This window comes from Thamnophis sirtalis, unplaced genomic scaffold, assembly GCF_051295495.1.
Source record: "Thamnophis sirtalis isolate CommonGarterSnake01/CBP01778 unplaced genomic scaffold, rThaSir2_p1.2 scaffold_6, whole genome shotgun sequence".
Taxonomy (NCBI): Eukaryota; Metazoa; Chordata; class Lepidosauria; order Squamata; family Natricidae; genus Thamnophis; species Thamnophis sirtalis.
The window spans coordinates 122,872,616-122,894,295 of NW_028261386.1; the positions used below are offsets into that span (position 1 = coordinate 122,872,616).

At 38.3% G+C, this 21,680-nt stretch overlaps 1 protein-coding gene across 31 annotated transcripts in view; it reads right to left on the bottom strand.

Moving 5' to 3' along the window:
• Window positions 1-21,680, bottom strand: part of RIMS1 (regulating synaptic membrane exocytosis 1) — a 324,358-nt gene that overhangs the window by 73,060 nt on the left and 229,618 nt on the right. For 8 of the 31 annotated variants that reach the window (XM_087718873.1, XM_087718874.1, XM_087718886.1 and 5 more), the window contains 4 exons: window positions 19,701-19,826; window positions 17,692-17,754; window positions 12,465-12,554; window positions 2,969-3,049 (listed from right to left, as the gene is read on the bottom strand). In XM_087718873.1, coding sequence (XP_087574999.1) covers window positions 2,969-3,049; window positions 12,465-12,554; window positions 17,692-17,754; window positions 19,701-19,826 — 360 coding nt within the window. Of the gene's footprint in view, window positions 1-2,968; window positions 3,050-12,464; window positions 12,555-13,487; window positions 13,602-14,692; window positions 14,771-17,691; window positions 17,755-19,700; window positions 19,827-21,680 lie in introns of all 31 variants that reach the window. The other 23 variants (XM_087718871.1, XM_087718872.1, XM_087718869.1 and 20 more) reach the window with 5 other exon arrangements.

The following is a 21,680-nucleotide window of genomic DNA, read 5'->3' on the forward strand; positions in this document are numbered from 1 at the left end:
AGAATGGATAGAAACAGATAGAAACAGAGAGATGGTCACATGCAGTGAAGATGGAGACATGCAATCAAGATATTTACATGAACAAGAGCATTCCACTATTACGCCCAGCAACAATTTCTATGTTCCCCTTTTCAGTGTTTTTAAGGAGGATTCTTTTAAAAACAGAAAGTGATCTAATAATTGCTATAAAATAAAATGAACGCCAGTAATAAACACTAAAGATGAACATATTCTCAGCAATAACACCAAAGAATATGCAGAAATTCAGAAATAATTTGGAAAAGGCCATTGGAGTGCAGAGAGTTATGAATTTAGCACCCATATGCATTTATGCATATGCATAAATGTGTACATTCTGATCCCGGGAAGGGACGTAACAGTTTTAAAACATGGCAGGAAGGTGTCTCATTTGAACTTATATACATTCCAAACAAACTTTTCCAAACCATTTCCAAAACTTTACATAATCTACTGACATCTCCCCATCCCTGTCAGAGAATGCTCTCTTCAAGAGCTGCCCATGAGTGTGTTTTTGTGAGGGGCTTTTAAAAATCTACGTGTTTGTTCTGATTTTTCTCTTATGTTGCCACAAAAATAATTTATTTTACCAATACAAATTTAATAGAAACAATAGTGTGCATTTATTTTGCAGAGGAGAGCAAAGGTTGGTTTACAATTTGCAAGATAGTACTGAGCATATTGTTTTTTAGTTATTCTAGGCTGAGATACATATTTTAAGTCAGTGATGGCGAACCTTTGTGGCACCCAGTGGCCAAAATGTGCATGCGTGTCAAAGCCGCAGAAACTTGAAGCCCAGCTGGCTGGTGCATGTACGTGCTGGCTACTTGGTCTCCTGGTTTCTGGCACATGAATATGCACTGGCCAAATGGTGTTCACGCATGCCGGAGCACCGGAAACCCGAACATTAGGTGGCTGGCATATGCATGTGCTCCAGCCAGCTGGTCTTTGAGTTTCCGGATGCCCTGGAAAAAGATGGTTAACTTTGGCAACAATGAGTGAACACAAAAATTTCCACAAAAATTATTTTAGCTGTAACACAAATCTTGTCTACTTCTACACTGACCATTTTTTAACAAGAAAAGAGGCCTTCTTAGGATTTATAAAAAAATAGTATTTGACATTTGAATACCTGCAGTCTTTGGATAATGAAAATATTCCAGGGATTAATTTGAGACAGTAAGGACTTTATATTTTCAATTTAGGTAGATATTATTTAAATGTAATTTTATTAAATCATACTTGTGTATAAAAGAAACTACCTTGCTTATGTTTCATGGAGAGTTGAACCAAGGCTTACTACAATTAATAATACCCAGAAACAGAGGTATACAATGAATATATTTTCTGGGAATCGCAATCTCAAATACCTCTATCATTCAACAAGACTTCCCTTTGCTCTTCTTCTTGCATATACACAGAAATCTCTTTCTGAGAATCCTCAAAGCATTTAGACCATATTTATTGGCACAAGGATCTGCTGATGACAGAGGTTGATAAATGCTTTCACTTATAATGTGAATCATCAGATTTGGACTATAAAAATCCAGTCAAGTAATAATTTGTAGCAAAGAGATAAGAGAAAATACACATGAAAAAAAATGTTTATTATCCCAGAATGATGCAGCATCAAGATTCAAAGAATAAAATCATAATACAACAACAACAAATAAATAGATGATATTTACATATATCACATTTGGCTAATCAGCATATAAAGAGAAATCCAAAGCACTGGACTTAGCAGTTGCCTTGTTCAAAATGTCTGCCACCAAAAAATTTATAAAGAAAAAAATATATAAATATGCCATTATACAATCTCGCAGTTGTGAATTGAATTATGAGCCATAAAAATAGGGTATAATTTAGCCTGATGTTAGGAAGCCTTAAATCACTGATTTCATTGAGGTTCAGCATGCTAAACTTTCCAGAGCTACAATCCCTTGTAGAAAGAGGCTGAATTCCACATATTACAATGTAATCCAAGGATTTTTACATAGAGTCTCAGTACTAAATTAGTTTATTCCGAATATGTTGACGTGTAGCGTAACTTAGGGGATCAGCTTCATGTCTAATTATTGGGGCACAAACCTCGTAGAATTCAGTGGGGCTAAGATATGCATAAGATTTCTCTTTCAATGTATTATAAAGCACAACATTAAAGCATCATTGTAGTGATGCTCTTGCTACAGAGTGGGATGCAACCATTATGAAGAATCATAAGAAACTAAAGGAGCAAAATTTGCTCTACTACATATGTAGCTCAAACACCTGTTTTGTATGTTTAATCTCAAAGTGTAAGGGAAATTTATTCCTCATCAAGTAAAAATTCTGACTTCTTTATCACTCCTCTTCCTCATTTCCCTTATATATACACTATCCCTCTTAATCAAGGTCCCAGATATAGACTTATTTAATCTATGTTGATACATAGGAGGGCCTAAACAAATCATAACATAGAGCCAAGGTGGCGCAGTGGTTAAATGCAGCACTGCAGGCTACTTCAGCTGACTGCAGTTCTGCAGTTCGGCTGTTCAAATCTCACTGGCTCAGGGTTGACTCAGCCTTCCATCCTTCCGAGGTGGGTAAAATGAGGACCCGGATTGTTGTTGGGGGCAATATGCTGACTCTGTAAACCGCTTAGAGAGGGCTGAAAGCCCTATGAAGCGGTATATAAGTCTAACTAATATATATATATAACCATTTTCTCAATTTTACTTTTCTGGTGATAGCCAACTAAGAGTTGATTTCATTACAAAATATGCAGCTCAACATGTGACTGGCACGGACTTAAAAGTTGCTTTATAATCACTAAATGAAGCTCAAGGATAACCTCTCATAAAATTTCAAATTTGGATTCCTGGAAACTGAGACTTTAAACACATGCTGTTCCTACTCAATGTGCATGATTCAGCAATCTACTTTTCAGCTAGGAGGAGCTGACTAGTACCTGTCATCCTCCGGAGGTGCATGTTGGATATGAATCCGGGGACTAGTGGGTCTTCTATCTAGTGAGGGGGACCATCTATTTCTGTTTGTTCATTGAATAAAATAGGAAGAAAAACAGAACATTTAGTGAACAATCTCATTTTTAAAAAACGCAAAAATACTACAAAGTACCTCAAGAAAAATCAGTGTCTATTTTGTCTAAATCGTGTTCAACCTATAGAACTTTTGTCTGGATTTATATTAACCTGTTACTTTCATTGAAGTTCCAGACACATTTGCAAACTATTCTGAATTTGGTGGGGTGGGGGATTAGCAGTCAACTAGCAATTGTGTTAGCAGTCAACTAGCAAATTCTGTTGTGCAGAATTTAATTTGGTTTCAAATGCAGTTGTAGCTATCTATCTGGGTTCCAATCCCAAGCTTTTGACTCTAAGGAAGTGCACTTTCTGGCGTGCTCATAATCTGCTGGTTACAGACCCTCATCTTTTGATAATTTATTTTTCACATTATACTACATTATGCAGCACAACTCTGCATGCTTTGAAAGTAATGCAGAAGAGAGCAAGCACGAGCCCAGCCATTCTTTAAAGCAGCAATGTCTTTTTCAGGCTTCCATGGAAGCTTTCCCTAAAGAGGTATTGGACTTGTGCTTGAACTCACATTCCAAAGTACCATTTCTGAATTCTTTTCAAAACATGCCAAGTACTGGTATATAGTACATTTTTAAAATTGATATGCCATTTAGATCATTAAGATGGTTCCACCACAAAACTGCATTAGACTAAAGCGTGCTTGACGAAACCGCATAGCTGACGTCATCACAGGGCGACAACAGCGCGGAGACAGAAGCACGCTGTAAACGCTAAACCTAAAATTAACCCCTAAACCTAAACCCCCTAAACCTAATCCTAAACCTAACCCTTAACCTAACCCTAAACCTAATCCTAACCCTTAACCTAACCCTAAACCTAACCCTAACCCTTAACGTAACCCTAAACCTAAACCTAACCCTTAACCTAACCCTAAACCTAACCCTAAAGCTAACCCTTACCTTAAGTTTAATCGGCTTGCTTTCAAAGCGCTATTTAAAGTGCCCTTCTTTCTCCGTGCTCACTGTTGTCGCCCTGTTGATGACGTCAGCGACGCGGTTTAATCGGGCGCGCTTTAGTCGAGCGCGGTTTTGTCGTGCCATGCATTAAGATGACTAATGGACCAAACATCTGCATTTCAAATGTCTGTGTATTTTACAATAAAATATTCATTCTTGTTAAAATTTAAATTAATAGTTTAAAACAGAAAGGATATGTTACTACTGACATTCCTCTATTTTGAGTAATCATAAGCTTTTCGCTTGTTTACTTAATCAAATGCTTCTGGTGCTGCAGTTGTGCAAAATTATTCTATATTCTAAAACTACTGGACTATCTGTTCTATTTGCAATATAAAATTTCAGCAAACCATAAACATTGTTTGCTATACTTTTTTTTTTTTTGAGGTACTTTCGAGTTTTGACCAAAAAGTGTTATGAAAAAAAAGCAGATTATATCAGGGGAGTTAGCATTCTAGCATATTAGTAAAATTTTCAAGATAACTTTAAAGGGCTGTTAATAAGCGTGAGGTTTTCCTGTAAGCCAAATGTTAAAGCTGTATATAGGCACCAGTGCACCCAAAGCCCTTAATATGCTGATATTTTGTGTAATAAAATAATAAAAATAAAAAAACAATCATTTGCAAGCATGCATTATACTGTGTAAAAATGTGATCTGACACAAAATGTTTCACTGCTATGGAATGTACCATACACAATTAATACATAGGACGCCATGCATTTAGACATAGTTTTACAGATTGACATATAATTCTTAATTTACTCAAAAAGTGAACTCTACTCATGCGGAGGAAGCCTAAAAGGCCATTAACTTGGCTTAAACAATGGTTCAAATTGCCCCATTAAAAATCAAATTACTCCATTAAAAATCAAATTTCCCCCCTGTGGGGCGTGGGCCCCATGTTGGAAACCACGGGTCTAGGCTCTTTTTTATATGGATGTTAATTGTTCTATTCGTTTTGTGCATTTTGTAAGCTGTCTTCCGGAGTGGGCAGCCGCAGTAAATTATATTAATGAAGTACTAAAATTGTAAGTGGGCCTTAACAGAAGAAACAGAATTGAAATAAAATTGGGAGTTCTCTGCTTTAGAATTGTAACATCTCTCTAGTTGTGGTCTCCTAAGGTATTCTGAAACTATAGCACTGTACTCTGAAACGTGATATATATCATCAACACTGCTTGAAGATAATGATGCTGTCAGCAGTGAAGCCATTTTGGGAACATCTTCAGGGCTGCCCCAGTGAGGCCAGATGGAGCTGTGGGAATGTAAGGGGGGGGGGACGTAGAGATAGCTTGGGGGGGGGGATGTGTAGCCAAAATAATATTCTTTCTCGTGGGAGCCAAGGACGCTCCACTAGGTATTTGGAAGGGTGTGGACCAAAGCCAGTCAGAGTTGGGACTACGACCTGATTGGGACCATATTATGAACATATGACCTGGAGAGCAAGAACTTTGGACTTCGATTTGTGTGGGGAAAACCCTGGATCCTTCAGAGTTGGGTTTTCACCAGTTGAACCAATATTACATCCCAAATAAAATTATTCTTTGAAGAAACTCAAGGCCTCAGAGTTTTGATTGCTTTGGGGTTATTACTTGGAGCCCTGACAGATGCCTAACTTGCTTCAATATGAGTGGAACCATATCTACTACGTTTGAAAGCTCCCTTGCTCACACAACTGAGTGGAACCTTCAATTTCTGAACCTAGATTCACCCTTAATAGCACTAAGAATATGCACAAAATATTTATGGAAACACTTTTCTCCATTTTTCCCATATTATCTTTCATTGTGAGAATGTGTTTATTTACGGCTGCCGTCTAAACAGGCCAAGGCCATAAATATGGCAATAGATAAGGCCTTTAACAAGGCTCCTTACCAGTACCAATGTTTTATACACATTTATAAGAATGCAACTTTACTAAATATGGTTTCTGAATCCTAAAACCAAGACAAGTTTATAAATTGAATGAAATTATATATGCTGTTGTGCAATCATGCTAAAAGAAATGGCTTAATACCCTTCAGTCATAATATTAGCTGATTCCAATTTCCAGATGTCAGGCCAAAAGGCCAAACACAGTTGAAGATCAGTGCTGCTGCTCCCCAAATAAATTATGTGAAATAAATTGCTACTGTCAGCCCATGCAATCCTGCACGATAGGCAAGTAGATCTTTTAAATTATATAAAACACTTCCTGAAATAAACGTTTCCTTAATGTTTTCCCCATGTTCATAACTCCTGGCCTTGTATGGGATATTTAAGGCTCTATGGCAGTAATGGTGAACCTTTTTGGCTTGTGTGCCAAAAGCGGGGGGAACGCAGGGGGGGGTCATGCGTGGGCGTGCTACACATGTGCATGCTTCCCCCCTCTGCACGTATGTGCACGCGACCAGCAGTCCCCCCCCCCCACTTTTGGTTCTTTTTTTTCACCACCACCACCCAGGCTCCAGAGGCTTTCTAGGAGTTTGGGGAGGACAAAAACATCCCCCCCACCCCCGATGCTTCAGGAGCTTCCCTGAAGTCTCCGGAGCACGAAAAACTGGCCCTATGGGCAAACCAGAAGTTCGGGAATGGACTTCCAGTTTGCTCGTAGGGGCGTTTTTTGCCCTCCGGGGTCTTCAGGAGGCTCCTTCAGGAGGCCAACCAGGCATTACATCAACTGCATACTAGAGTTCTCAGTCAACACAAGAACCATATTTCCACAAGGCTAAAAGTCTACAAAATTATGGTTATCCCTTCCCTTCTCTTTGGTCCCAAATTCTGTACTGATGACACATCAAACAATTGGAGAAATTTCACTTGCACAATCTCCACTCCATCCTTGGCATTTGTTGGAAAGACTATGTTCAACCTTGATGCGAAGTCTATCAGCACTCAGTGCCTGATTATCAAAACAAGAGGTTGTAGGTGGAATACATAATCAGAATGGATAACCACTGTATGTCACACTGGTTGGTTTACATTATATTGGAGTCTAGCTCCTGGCCCCTCTAAGAGAGGCATATCCCTGAAGAATTTATTCCCATTTGGATAAAGTTCCTTATTTAAAGCACTGGGCAGAAAATGGAAAGATGCTTGCAAAAGTATGGCTCATTTCTATAAAATCACACTTCAGCAGTACAACTATTCAAGGAACCTATTAACAGATATTTAAAACTAACTCTATATATGAATTTTAGCTACTACATATAACATAACACGTTAGAACAAAACTACATACAAATACCTGAATTATGACACTTTCCTCTCTGTTTCGATTTTTAAAGTGAAATAGTTTTATTTATCAGTTATTTGGAATTACTAAGGATAATGTGATCGGAGTCTAACAAGTATGTTGGCTAAAGATTCCCGGACAAAAATGTAAAGATTATAAAAAAAACAAAACACCACTTCGAGTTGATTGTGGAAAAGATAAGGACAGTTCCCATCATTCCAATGAAAATGTCAGGATAGGACATGGATTTGAATCCAAGATGCTATATGCTGAGCTATCAGCCTTAATTGTTAGAGACAATACATTATGGGAAATGTCTGCAGCCATCTTTTATTTATAATAAAAATATGTTTCTAAACATATTGATATTGAAAGCATTGCAAACATCTGCTTTGACTGCAAGCTATATTCTGCAGAAATGCTGGTTTATTTTTATCTTATTTAAAAACTAAAAAAAATATAAATATCAGGATACACAGGAGAAATTGTCTTATATCTTTCAGGGGATGAATCAGGATTTGACTAGTTAGACTGCAATTTTTATATCAAAGTTATTTTGAAGTGGACAAACGACCTAGAATAGATTGGATTACCCATAGAGGTGATTATTCATTTTGAATAAGTACTGTCTTTTCTGTATTGGCTTCATAGTTTTTTTTATATGGTCAGATTAATAAAATAAAAGTTCTTCTTGTTGTTGTACAACTTATATTTCCTTTCCACATTCTCTATTTGACTAGAGCTTATAAATTAGATGCAAGAACATCTCAGGGATTCTATGATGTCACAGAGCTATTCAATGAAACCGCTGGGAGAGATCATCCGTAGGCACGGGATTAGATACCATCAATATGCGGACGATACTCAATTGTATCTGTCCGCCCCGTGCCAAATCAATGAAGCGGTTGACGTAATGGACCGGGGACTCGAAGCCGTCATGGACTGGATGAGGATTAACAAGCTTGTGCTCAACCCAGAAAAGACCGAGTGGCTGTTGTGTTTTCCTCCCAAAAATTCGGCCATTAATCCAACACTCAGGCTGGGGGGTCAAATTCTACACCCCTCAGAGAGGGTTCGCAACTTGGGAGTCCTCCTGGATCCACAGCTGTCATTCGACCATCATATAGCAGCTGTGACCAGGGGGGCATTCGCCCAGGTACGCCTGGTGCGCCAGTTGCGACCCTACCTGAACCGGGAGGCTCTCACAACAGTCACTCGGGCCCTCGTGATCTCTAGGCTGGAATACTGCAATGTGCTCTACATGGGGCTGCCCTTGAGGAACATCCGGCGACTTCAGCTAGTACAGAACGCAGCCGCGCGAGTGATCGCGGGTGCACCCCGATTCACCCGCATTACACCTATCCTCCGCGAGCTGCGCTGGCTACCTGTCGATCTCCGGATGCGCTTCAAGGTGCTATTGACCACCCATAAAGCCCTACATGGCAGTGGATCTGGATACTTGAGAGACCGCCTTCTGCCAATTACCTCCCTACGGCCTATAAGATCTCATAGGTTGGGCCTCCTCCGCATCCCATCGGCCAGCCAATGTCGGCTGGCAACCACAAGGAGGAGGGCCTTCTCAGTAGCGGCCCCGACCCTTTGGAACGAACTCCCCGTAGAGATCCGTACCCTCACCACCGTCCAGGCCTTCCGCACAGCCTTGAAGAACTGGCTCGCCCGTCAGGCCTGGGGATAAGGACCATTACCCCGCCCGAATGTTGTATGCATGTTGCGTATTATTTTATTATGTGTTGTCGTCTTAGTACTGTATTGTATTGTATTCCCCTCTCCCTGGTTTCTGTGAGCCGCCCTGAGTCCCCTCAGGGAAAAGGGCGGCCTACAAATAAAATCAATTCCAATTCCAATTCCAATTCAAAACTGTTGTGGCCCAGCAGGTGCCGTTGGAGCTGCCACCAGACTCCGACAGCGAGGGGCCCTATGAGTCGGCTCTGGAGGAGGTGGAGGACCCTGGACAGGGTTCCGACTCCGAGCAGGGCACAGAGAGGCTGGTTGGCCACCAGGAGGCGCCTGAGCCTTGGACCAGTGGGGAGGAGCCAAGGGAGAGTGATCCGGATGTCAGCAGTGGGGAGGAGCCAAGGGAGTTGTTCCTAGATGCCCGGCACCGGAGAGCTAATTGGCGTAAGGAACAATTACGCAATTACAGGCGGTAATTGCACTCAGCTGGTGGTCATTAGGCTCCTCTCCAGACTATAAAAGGACTGCTTGTGCACACGCTCCTTTTGCAGAAGTCAATGCAGGAACTAATGTTAGAGAACTATTGTGAGCTTGGCAGGCTGGTTTGCTGCCAAGCCTTATCTGTGCTAGATTGCTGCCCAAGCTTGTCTGTGCTGGTTTGCTGCCAAGGACCTGTCTGTCTGTTAATTAAATGCCGTAACTTATCTTTGGCTCAGAATGTGTGTTGGTGTGGGACGAGGGGGGTCAGAACACAAAACTATAGTGAAAAATAATGAAAACAATATAGATATTTTAAAAGAGCAGTGTGAACATTCTTTCATTGACTTTGATTCCATGCAAAGGTCTACAGCCTTCCGCTGAATAAAACTAATAAATGTTATTTCAGGTGATTTGTGAATACATTACACTTACGTTTATATGCGTGCAAAACAACTAACTTCTTTTTTGTAGTGCAGTACCCCTAATTTGTCAAATCATATAATCTAGATCAGCAGTTCTTAAACTAGAGGTAATTTGTGTATTTTGGAGTGCAATGGAATAATTTATAATTGCTTGTTTGTAAATTGAGGATTCGTTTTAGGTTGCCATTGCAGAGATGCTTGTGTAATATAACAGAGCCTGTTTCTCTGTGTGTGGAGATAATGACATTATTTGAGACAGGCAAAAGGGATAATTGAGTCAAACAGTTTAATAACCACTGATCTAGAAATGTAGGGCAAAAAGATACACCCTGTGCAGAACAAGATTAATAGGAATCCTCATTTCCTATTTTTGAGAGATACTTCTGTGATCTGGTTTCTACACAATAAGATATGTAAAAAATTAAAACGTGAACTCCAGAGTTGTCTAGTCTTGAAATTAGTAACTACATCTTTCAGAAAAGAGAGAAATGTGAACAAGTTTATGTCATCAGGTTTTCTGTAAAATATTAATCCAAGGACAGGATGAATGCATTGAGCTCACTGCTCATGCCCTTATCTTATTAGCTTTTGGCAAGCATCATTTAAGTGTTCTATAACTGCTGAAATAAAATTAAAATTATTAGATAAATAAATAAAATAAAATAAACTATAATTTAATTAAAATAAGAATTATTTATTATAACACCTTGTTTATTAAATTTAAGAATATATATATATATATATATATATATATATATATATATATATATATATATATATATATATATATATATATATATATATATATATATATATATATATATATATATATATATATATATATATATATATGTAGGTCTCTAGTTGTTCGGGTTTTCTCCCGCGTAGAATTGGAGATGTCTTGGCGACGTTTCGACGAAGTCTCATTCGTTATCTTCAGGCGGCTTCAGACTACTTCAGGTTTGGTGTTTCCAGGAGTAGGAAACTCCTCTACTCCTGGAAACACCAAACCTGAAGTAGAAGTAGTCTGAAGCCGCCTGAAGATGACGAATGAGACTTCGTCGAAACGCCGCCAAGACATCTCCAATTCTACGCGGGAGAAAACCCGAACAACTAGAGACCTACATACTAACACCCGCGAAAACCTCAGAAAACATATATATATATATATATATATATATATATATATATATATATATATATATATATATATATATGTGTGTGTGTGTGTGTGTGTGTGTGTGTGTGTGTGTGTGTGTGTGTGTGTGTGTGTGTGTGTGTATATATATATATTATATTATATACATATATATATATATATATATATATATATATATATATATATATATATATATATATATATATATATATATATATATATATATAATATATATATATGTTATATTTATGCTGATAAATAAATAAAGGGAGACTAGTATAGATCTATTTCAAGCTATTTAGCTCTCATCAGCTAGCCATACCCAAGTTTGGGAATCGAACCTGTGCTCCATTGCCTCCCAGGCAGGGAGTTAACCATTTGAGCTACAGAGAACGACTCCTCATCATATATATATATATATATGTATGTATGTGTGTGTGTGTGTGTGTGTGTGTATACACACACACACACACACACACACACACACACACACACACACACACACACACACACACACACACATATATATATATATATATATATATATATATATATATATATATATTCATTACATTTTTATATTACTATTTTATCATTAAATCCAGCTTTTCTAAGTGCTTGCCAAAATCTGTGATATATATGAAATAAAGTTTCTCTTCTTTTTTACGTTCGAACATTTTTTACATTTAGTATATCAACACTAAAAATGGGAAGCAGCGTAACAAAAAATTAGCAAACGAAAGCGTAGCTTTAGTTGCCAATAAGTGTCCTTCCTCTGGTTCCAGTACAAACTAGAATTTTGTTGACAAACAGTCAACAAAATATTGGATCCCCACTCCCATTTTCTAAGTATATTTTCAGCCTGATTCCAATTTTCACTAGACAATTTGCTGAATAGCAATATCTATAACCATTGAAGTAAATAAATTAAATATTAACAATATTTTTGAATGTTATCAGTCAAGGGAAAACAAATCTCTGACGTTTTGCATATATGCAAAGTTATTGTTACCCAAAACCTCCATGGACCAGTTCCCACTCCACCAGATGGACAAATAACAAAAGCAGAAGTGTTCAGTTGAACTATCTCAATTGTGAATGAAGTGCTGTTATAGGCATACGGAGGACTTTTGCAAAGAGCAACGATGACACATATTCAAACCAAGCCAAACCAAACCAGAATGTGAGTGAAAAGAATTGTGCCCAAGAGCTTAGGATGCTGGACGCTGTTATAATCATGTCAAAACATGTTAGAAGCATGATATCTATGACTGTTGGCTCAACAGATATTCACGTATATAGAGACAGGCATGTGTTGTATCAGTGAAGCAAATATAAAGCTGATGTGGAAAAAGCAACAAAGGTAATAATGATCACCAGCACAAATGACACAATGTTGAGAAGTCTTTCTTTTATACCTTTCTTGTTCTGGTGAATGCAAACTAGTATCAGGCTTCAAGCAGTTAGTACTAGCACTTCTAGCCCTGTCAAGCAAGGGCTGCAGTTCACTAATGCATCCAATGGAAGAGAAAGAGAAGAAAAAAGAAAAAGAAAACAAAGAAAGGAATAGCATGTTAGATATTAAATCAAAGTAATGTTCTTTCTACACAAGATGTTAAGTCACAATAAAGTCATGGAGCTACAATGGAACAGGTTGGATGAAAACATGGCAAGAAGATTGTCCAAAAATATATACAACTAAATTTGGCTGCATAAAATGGTATCATACACCGTGACCCGTCAAAACCGCGGTCCACTAAAGCGCGCCCGATCAAAGCGCGTACGTGACGTCATCAGCAGCGCGACAAATAAAATTAAAAATAAATTAAATTAAAATAAAAATAAAATTAAAGCAAGCCGATTCACATAAAGGTAAGGGTTAGGTTTAGGGTTAGGGTTAGGGTTAGGTTAAGGGTTAGGGTTACGTTAAGCGTTAGGGTTAGGTTTAGGGTTAGCATTAGGTTTAGCATTAGGTTAAGGGTTAGGTTTAGGGTTAGGTTTAGGGTTAGGTTAAGGGTTAGGCTTAGGGTTAGGTTTGGGGGGGTTAGGGTAAGGTTTAGGGTTAATTTTAAATTTACTGCTCACAGCGTGCCGTTTTCGTCGCACTGTGATGACGTCACGTACGCGCTTTCGTCGAGCGCGCTTTAGTCTACCGCAGATTTGTGGTGGAACCATCATACACTGCAGTCTTATCCTATGAAGTCAGTATGTTGGCTTTCATAAGCAAGAGTACAGCTCAGCAGTGGATAATGAATACCAATATAAAATTGGAAAGAAAATATGAAAATAAATATATCTGTATCATTAATTTTTTTTTGGGAAGGAAAACAGAAGACAAAATGATGGGACTCCATTGGCTTGAAACAAAAGGATACTCTACCATGAAAACAATTATTCTAAATAAATTAATACAGGGAAAGGTGCTTTGTCTGAAACCTTACCTAACCAACAGTCCTCCTGTAAATCTCGATACACGTGAGTTAAGGCAATTAGGGTGAAGTGAATTATCCTGACTAAGCACTGATTTGGCCTTAATATATGCAGGCAGGGTTGAGCTTCACAATTCAAAATAATTCATGAAAAAGAAAAAAAAAAAGTAAGTTTCACAATGAATGCAAATCACACAGGAAGGAGAAAAAGGAAAAGAAAATGTATACAAAATTAAAATATCCAAAACACCAGTGTGGTATAAAAGTATCAGAGATTCAGGAGAAAAAAAAACGGGTGCGATGATAAATAGTTCTAGGAATCTCCTAAGAAAGTAGCCCATTCTATTCAATAGGAGATAGAGCTGTATAAGTAAGAATGTGTTTATAGATTCCAGGTGCAAACTCATTCAGCTGTGTAATGAATACTTTACACTGGCAAATAACTTAAATGGAGTTAAAGTTGGATCAAATTACTTTGCTACGCAGCAAGCTCTATTGTTATCTAGCAAGCTAAGACAAACATGTTATAAATTATTCATGATGATATCATAGACACATTCAAGTAGTTTTATTGACATTATGGATGTGGTTTGTTGTAACTTCTTTTGTTTTTTTTTTTAAATTTCTGTGTGTAGTACAAGTTATTCCTGACTTAAATTAGGTCACGAAGTGATGCCAGGCATAAAATGATGAGTTTATGACCTTTTTTCCCAGCAGTTATTAAGCAAGCCAGCTTCCCCCATTGACTTTGCTTGTTGGAAGCTATCTGGGAAGGTTGCAAATGGCAACTGCATGACCCAGGATTTTGTAACTGTCATAAATATATTGCCAAGAATCTGAATTGCAAACATATAACTGCAGGGATACTGTGAGAGTCCTTGTGAGGAGTGGTCAAAAGCCACATTGTTTTTTAGTTATGTAGTAATTTTGAATGTTCACTGAACCAATGGCATTAAGTTGAGGACTGCCTGTATAGAAGCCTGCTTTTTGATGATACTCTCCCATCTAAGATTTTATGAGGATTAATCCTCCTTAGTTTCTATAGATCAGCCAAACAAGCTGGATACTGCAACCTATAAGGCATTTCAAAGAAGGTGTGGATTCGTGGTGATATGTTGAGATAGAGAGGCTGATTGACAAGTTCATTAAAAAAAAATCTTCTTTTTTCTCTGGAATTCTGTGTGTGAACTTTCATGTGACAGCAACAGATTTCTTACCTGTAAAGATTCCAGTAAGTGCCATTCTCAAATAAAGGCATCTTGGGAGGTAGTGATTTATAGTGCCTAACAGAATTTCTTGAATATGACAGAAAAGAAGGGGGAAAGAGCCATGCAAGAAACAAAAATATATAAGCAGATATGAAAACAGAAAACTAGACAAAATAGTAAATTATGATGCAGCAAAACATTCATGTAAGCCATTTGCTGTCGGTTGGCAAGTATTGTAATTATATCTACCTGGCCCACTGCAACAGGAATGTTATGGTCCCAACTATCATGGAAGTACATCTGGTGGGACCTACAAAAAAGGGCCTTCTCTGTGGTGGCTTCCTCCTTTGGCAACATCATCATCCTCCCAGAGATAAGATTGACCCCTATCGTGTTGCTTTTCCGCAAGGCCTTGAAGACATGTTTTTGTCAGCAGGCTTGGGGAACCTATTCAGAGCCAATCAAGTGATTTATCTAATGCTATTGTTACCACCATGGGGCGGCGTGCCGGTTAATTGTACATTTGTAACTGGATTTTTAATGCTATATACTAGCCTAGAATTGCTGTATGTGAATTGGACAGCTACGTAAATTTGTTTAATACATAAATAAATAAATAAAATTTAGCAATACTTGCCAATGTAATTAATAAAGTTTGACCTCTATCTGCTTAAGTTGTACTGCATCAAAGAAAAGACAAGAAATAGAAACTCACATTGAATTGTTCAGGAGAGCTTTATTCTTCAATTGCCCATATTTTAGTATAGTTCTCAAGTTTATTTTGTATATATGTATGCATATATGTATGCATGCATGTATCAGTGGTGGGCTGCTAATTTTCTAACTACCGGTTCAGGCACACTCCCACGTGCGCTCACACGTGACAGTTGTACACATGCGCAGAAGTGGGTGGGTGGGCAGAGCCTCCCACCGCCACTACTACTGGTTCACCCAATCTAGGCCGAACTGGCAGCAACCCACCTCTGGTATGTATGTATGTATGTATGTATGTGTGTATGTGTGTATGTATGTATCAGTGGTGGGATTCAGCCAGTTCGTACCACTTCGGGAGAACTGGTTGTTAACTTTCTGAGCAGTTTGATGACCTGGTTATTGGAAAAAGCATTAGGGCAGAGAACCGGTTGTTAAATTATTTGAATCCCACCACTGGTATATATGTATGTATGTATGTATGTATGTATGTATGTATGTATGTATGTATGTATGTACGTACATACGTACATTAATAAAATAAAATAAAATTGTGAGGATGGCTTGCATCAGATAGAGTGAAGTACCTAGGAGTCTGATTTTTAATTTCAGAAAAGGACACCAATCTTTTACAAAATAATAACAATCTATTTATCTATCCCTTCTATTACTACTATATAATCATTACATTAATTTATCTATAATACTCTGCTTCTCACATCTCTTTTTTTTTAAGATGGACTACCAGGATTTCTTTCCACTTAGGGCTTATCCTGCAGTATCTGGGGGAAAAGGCATTTACTGCTATTCCTTATTATATATTACTGCCTTCCTGCAAATATCACCAAGGCAGATATTTATTAATGAATTTACAGTTATGGATCAAAAAGAAGAAAGCAATATTAAAATGCAAGATCTCCAAAATAAAAGCCGGTTTATGGCAAATGTTAAGTAGGCTCTTATAATGGTCAAATGTTGCATGGTTACTGATCATCATTTTGATCCCTTTAATATCTTAATCATTTAATGAGAAATGCACAATTGCCTTTTTGGATAACTTGAGATTAGGGGAGAGAGTAGCTTCATCTGCCAAGAGTGATGGAAAGGGCATTTGAAATTACACATAAGGTTGTTTAAATTTCAGCGTGCATACAGACTTTGGACAAGAGATGCTACAATCTCCCAGTGGAGAACCTCAAAGGTAGAGATTCTAAGACTCCATGTGTGAGGTATAAACTTAAAACATTTAAGGATGGTGAAAGGTGGATACATCAGTTCATTGTAACAGAAGCAGGGGTGGGTTTCAACCGGTTCGCGGTGGTCCCCGCGAACCGGTTGGTCAGCGAACCCGGAAGTAAGTAACTTCCGGGAACGGCGAAGGGCCCACCCGCCCGCCCGCGCTCCTTATCCAGTTTTGACGAGTTCTGCGCTTCCACGCATGCGCAGGACGCATACAGCGCCTGCACGATCCTCCAGGAGCAGCTGGAGCATCACACAGACGCTAGTACCGGTTGGAACGGGGCGAGAAATCCACCCCTGAACAGAAGGATGAGGTGTTAAGTATATTCCTTTGAACTGTACATGAGGTTGAAACCCCCTTCCTATGTCTATGAAGGGGAGCAGTGATGGGATTCCGCCAGTTTGCACCGCTTCGTGAGACCGATGGTTAACTTTCTGAGCAATTTGGCGAACTGGTTGTTGGAAGAAATCATTAGGGCAGAGAACCGGTTGTTAAATTATTTGAATCCCACCACTATAAAGGAGTGTTTATGCCCATAAAGTTTTGCAATGAATTAAGATAATTTAATTTGACATCCAAAATGAACAGTATGTATAAAACAGAAAACTTAAAATAAAGGTTAAAAAAAAACCCTAAACAAATAATTATAAAGAATGCAACATAGAATAAATAACCCTGCCATACATTTGAAGGCCTGTTTTTTTGCTTGTAGTTAACAGTGCTTGCAACTGATCACATTGCTAGATACGAAACTTGTCCTAACAGAAGCTACTTGATCTAGATATGACAGGATATATAAACATAGGAAACAGCTGCTCAGATCCATAGATTTAGATATATTAAACTCATTCATTATATTGACTGATGCATCAGTATAATAATTTTTTTTAAAAAAAAATAACTAAAGAATTAGACAGCCTTTCATCTGCAGTAAGTCTAACAGGAATGCTAGTTTCTGGGGAAACAGAATGATTTGTAAAATGAAAAGAAGAGATGGGAAAGAACATACACCAGAACTATTTATAAGCAAGCTTAGTTACCAAATGCCTATATTTACCTGGATGTATGTAGGCACTCTGCACTTCTTCCTCGTTTTGCCCTGGGCAGCATAAGAAGCTCACTGTACAGACAGGATTGGACGATGAATGAAACAGTTACATAAATATGAAGCATTAAATAGCATGAATTATGCCATGATATGTAAATGAGAACAGAAAATAAACTAGAAATTCTGAACTGAGATAGTCTTTTTGATAAGCTTGAAAGAAGAATTTATTAGACTACTCATTTTACATGTCAGCAAAAAGTATTGTTTAATCCATTAGGTGTTTTTTTTTGTTTTTTGTTTACAAATAAAGACTTAGTTCAATTAAACCTAATTGGTTTCAACACATTTCTAAGCAGTCTAAATTTACACGCTACGGAGCCTTAACATCCAAAACGGGTTTTGAGAGTTTTGTTTCTCAAGTCACATTTGGCAGGAATTTCTGCAATTTCACATTGTAAACAAGTGTAATGAAAGTAAAAGGTTCATTAAAATAAGCACAAAATGCTTCTTTTTTTTTTAATAAAAAAAGAGTTAAGAAATGTAGCATGAAATTATATCTCTGCTACTAACAAAAAATTAGGGAAGCTCAAAAATTGCTAGCCATTTAATGCCTTATTAACACACTTAATGTTGTGTTTTCAAGATTGTTTTCATCTGTTCTTGGTAGCAAATGACTACATGTAAAATTTGAGCCCTTTTAAAAAGGAAGAAGAAAAAGGCACCGCACATTAATTTTGGACTGGTCCAAACTAGTGTTTCTTCATTAGAAACAGCTATAAGTTAGAAGAAACATGAATCAGAACCAAAGAGAATAGTTCTTGGATGTACCATGCCTGCTAATAAGATCTTTAAAAAAAAACCTGGATAAATAAAAATGAATCCCTCACAAAATAATTATTTTGTCAAGTAAAATTTATGTTTACAAAGCTATGATATTATAAAAATCTATTGAAGACCATGTTAATCAGGCAGATAAATTTAAACGATTTTGAAGTAGCAAAACTCTGATCAATGTGCCACCATACTATTATGTACTTAGAGAACTTATCGCAACATAAATTGAATAATAAGATTGACAAAAAGTGCTAACATATAATTCACTGCCAGCTGACATTCTATCCAATAGCATTATAATAATCTTAGTAGTAAAACTATGAAATTTAATATTTTACTTGTAAACCAAAGTAGTGCAAAGAATAAAGAATAGTGCTATTCCATAAATTCCACACCGAAAATTATACATAAATGTTACTCTTCCAATCTTGTGCCCAGGTAACCATTAAAGGAGGAGATATGATGTGTCCTTGATATAATAGTTGTCAGATTTGCAAATGTACCACCGCATACCACATTTAGTCCACAAATTCTAATAAAAAATTACTGTTGTACACATACAAGCCATAAAGCTGAGATTGCTATGGAGAGACATTCCCTTATTTTTTAATCTGTCCTCCCCCAGTTTATCAAAATGGCTGCTGATTATCCAGAAAATGCAGTTTTTGTAAAATCCATCAGGCATCTTCCTGCTAATGTACAATCAGAGCATCAGATCTGTTCAGAGAGCTCTTGACACATTTCTTACAAAGCACTGTTCAGTTCAGGGTTAGGGTTAGGGTGCAAGCTGTTCCATTAGTTAATTGTTCTCTGTCAGGAAATTTCTCCTCAATTCCAAATTGGACCTCTCATTAATGAGTTTCCACTTGTTGCTTCTTGTCCAACCCTCAGGAGCTTCAGAGAATAAGTCAACCCCCTCTTAGCTGTGGCAATCCCTCAAGTACCCAAAGACAGCATAAAAACGTTTGAAATATTGACAGGAAAAACAGTGACTGTAAGTTCAGTAAGCTGGAAACAGTCCACAAAGAGGAGGGTAAACAGATTGCTCAATGTCGTCTTAAGATTTGAATACTTACTTGGTATTTGTTGTTGTTGTTATAGATATGAGGACTTTTTCATCTATTTTAGAAATTTTCAAAGCTGCACTGGTACTTTTAAGAGAAATATAAAGATAAAAAACATACCCTTCTTGATCTGATAAATACTGATTATCCATATCTCTGGGTCTGCGGTCAACTGGGCTTCGGGAGGCATCATGGTGTCTAGTTGGAGAACGTGATCTTCTCATTTGATGAATTTCATCTAAACTCCTAGTTTATAGAATAATGCACAAATAAATTAATATAAATGTTTAAGTGTAAAATTCTTAAGTCTGATCACCTTGATGCAAATAGAGGGATATTGATCTAGGAATGTAAAATACATATAATCCAGTCCATTATAATAGCTTTTCGTAGCCACTTGTTTTCCTGATGTGTTGTGACTCACATTCTCAGAGTTTATAGACAGCACATAATTAATATTAATATTAGTGCGAGCTGCACTGGCTGCCTATTGGTCTTCGGATACGCTTCAAGGCGCTAGTCGTCACTTATAAAGCCCTCATGGTATTGGACCTGGGTACTTGAGAGACCGCCTGCTGCCAATTACCTCCAATAGACCGATTAGATCCCACAGATTAGGCCTCCTCCGAATTCCATCCACTGGCCAATGCCAACTGGCGACCACCCGGAGAAGGGCCTTCTCTGTGGCTGCTCCGGCCTTCTGGAACGAGCTCCCTGTGGAGATTCGAACCCGCACCACCCTCCAGGCCTTCCGCAAAGCCCTTAAAACCTGGCTGTTCCGAAAGGCCTGGGGCTAATGAGCTTTTGTCCCCCCTCGAATGGTATGGTTGTTGTGTGTTTTTAAATTGTGGTATTGTTTTTTTTTTCCTTATTTGTACCCCCCCCCCTTGACTTGGGTTGTGAGCCGCCCTGAGCCGCCCTGAGTCCCCTTCGGGGAAAAGGGCGGCATAGAAATATAATAAATCAATCAATCAAATCAAATCAATATTTAATTCAGTGACTTGATGGATTGCAAAAATTCTTCTGGTATTTTCTTGGTATTGCACCAACCTCTTTGGCAAGAACTCTAGCTCTCTCTACGTAAATTTCTTCCTTGACAGGAGTGCATAAGGACAGTGTGGAACATGATGGTATCAAAAGTAAAATGCATTAATCGATTGACAGAATAATCTTGTTTAGGAAACAGTGAATGAAGAGTTGCCTAGTTATGTCATTAAGAGAATGGGCGTTGGTCCTTACCTGATACACTCATTCTCTGTGACATGGAGACAGCAGCCAGACTAGGTTGCTCTGTCCAGTAACCAATTGGACTGAGTCTACACTTGTGATGTCATCGAGCCCTGGTGACTCCTCCCAGTTTAGACGAAGTAGACTGTAGACTTGAGTGAGAATTGTGAAACAAAAAAATAACTGCCAAATGCATACTCTCTCCTCCGCAGAATGATTTACACTAGGGTGGGGCTGGCAGCTGTCTTCATGTCACGGAGAATGAGCATATCAGGTAAGGACCAACGCCCATTCTCCTATGATTGTGGAGACAGCAGCCAGACTGGGACGTACCAAAGAAGCGGCTGTCTACTAGGGAGGGGACAATAGAGGAAAGTTCGTTAAGGCACATGTACTTGTTGCAGTACTCTGCGGCCAAAAGCTGCATCAGCCGACGCATAGTTGTCTAATTTGTAGTAGCATATGAAGACTGGGGAGACGTTCATGTGGCTCCCTGGCAAACTTCCTCCAAAGAAGCCTGAGTAGATCATGCTGCCGTAATTGCTGCGCTCCAGGTAGAATGGGATGTAATGTTCCGTGGAATCTGCAAAGACTGAAGTTCATATGCTAATTTAATACAGGCTCTGATCCACCTCCCCAGACGGTGAAGCCTTGTTTCCCAAGGATGCCTGACCAAAGGAGATAAAGAAAGATTCCAGATGGCGCAGCGAAGCCATGCAATCAAGATAGATTTTAAGGGCTCAGTGTACATCAAGGGTGTACCATTTGCGCTCCCGTTCGTGGCGAGGAGCTGGACAAAAATCAGGTAATGTAAATTCTTGGCCCCTGTGAAACCGGCTGTTGACTTTTGGCAAGAAGGTAGGATCAAGGTGC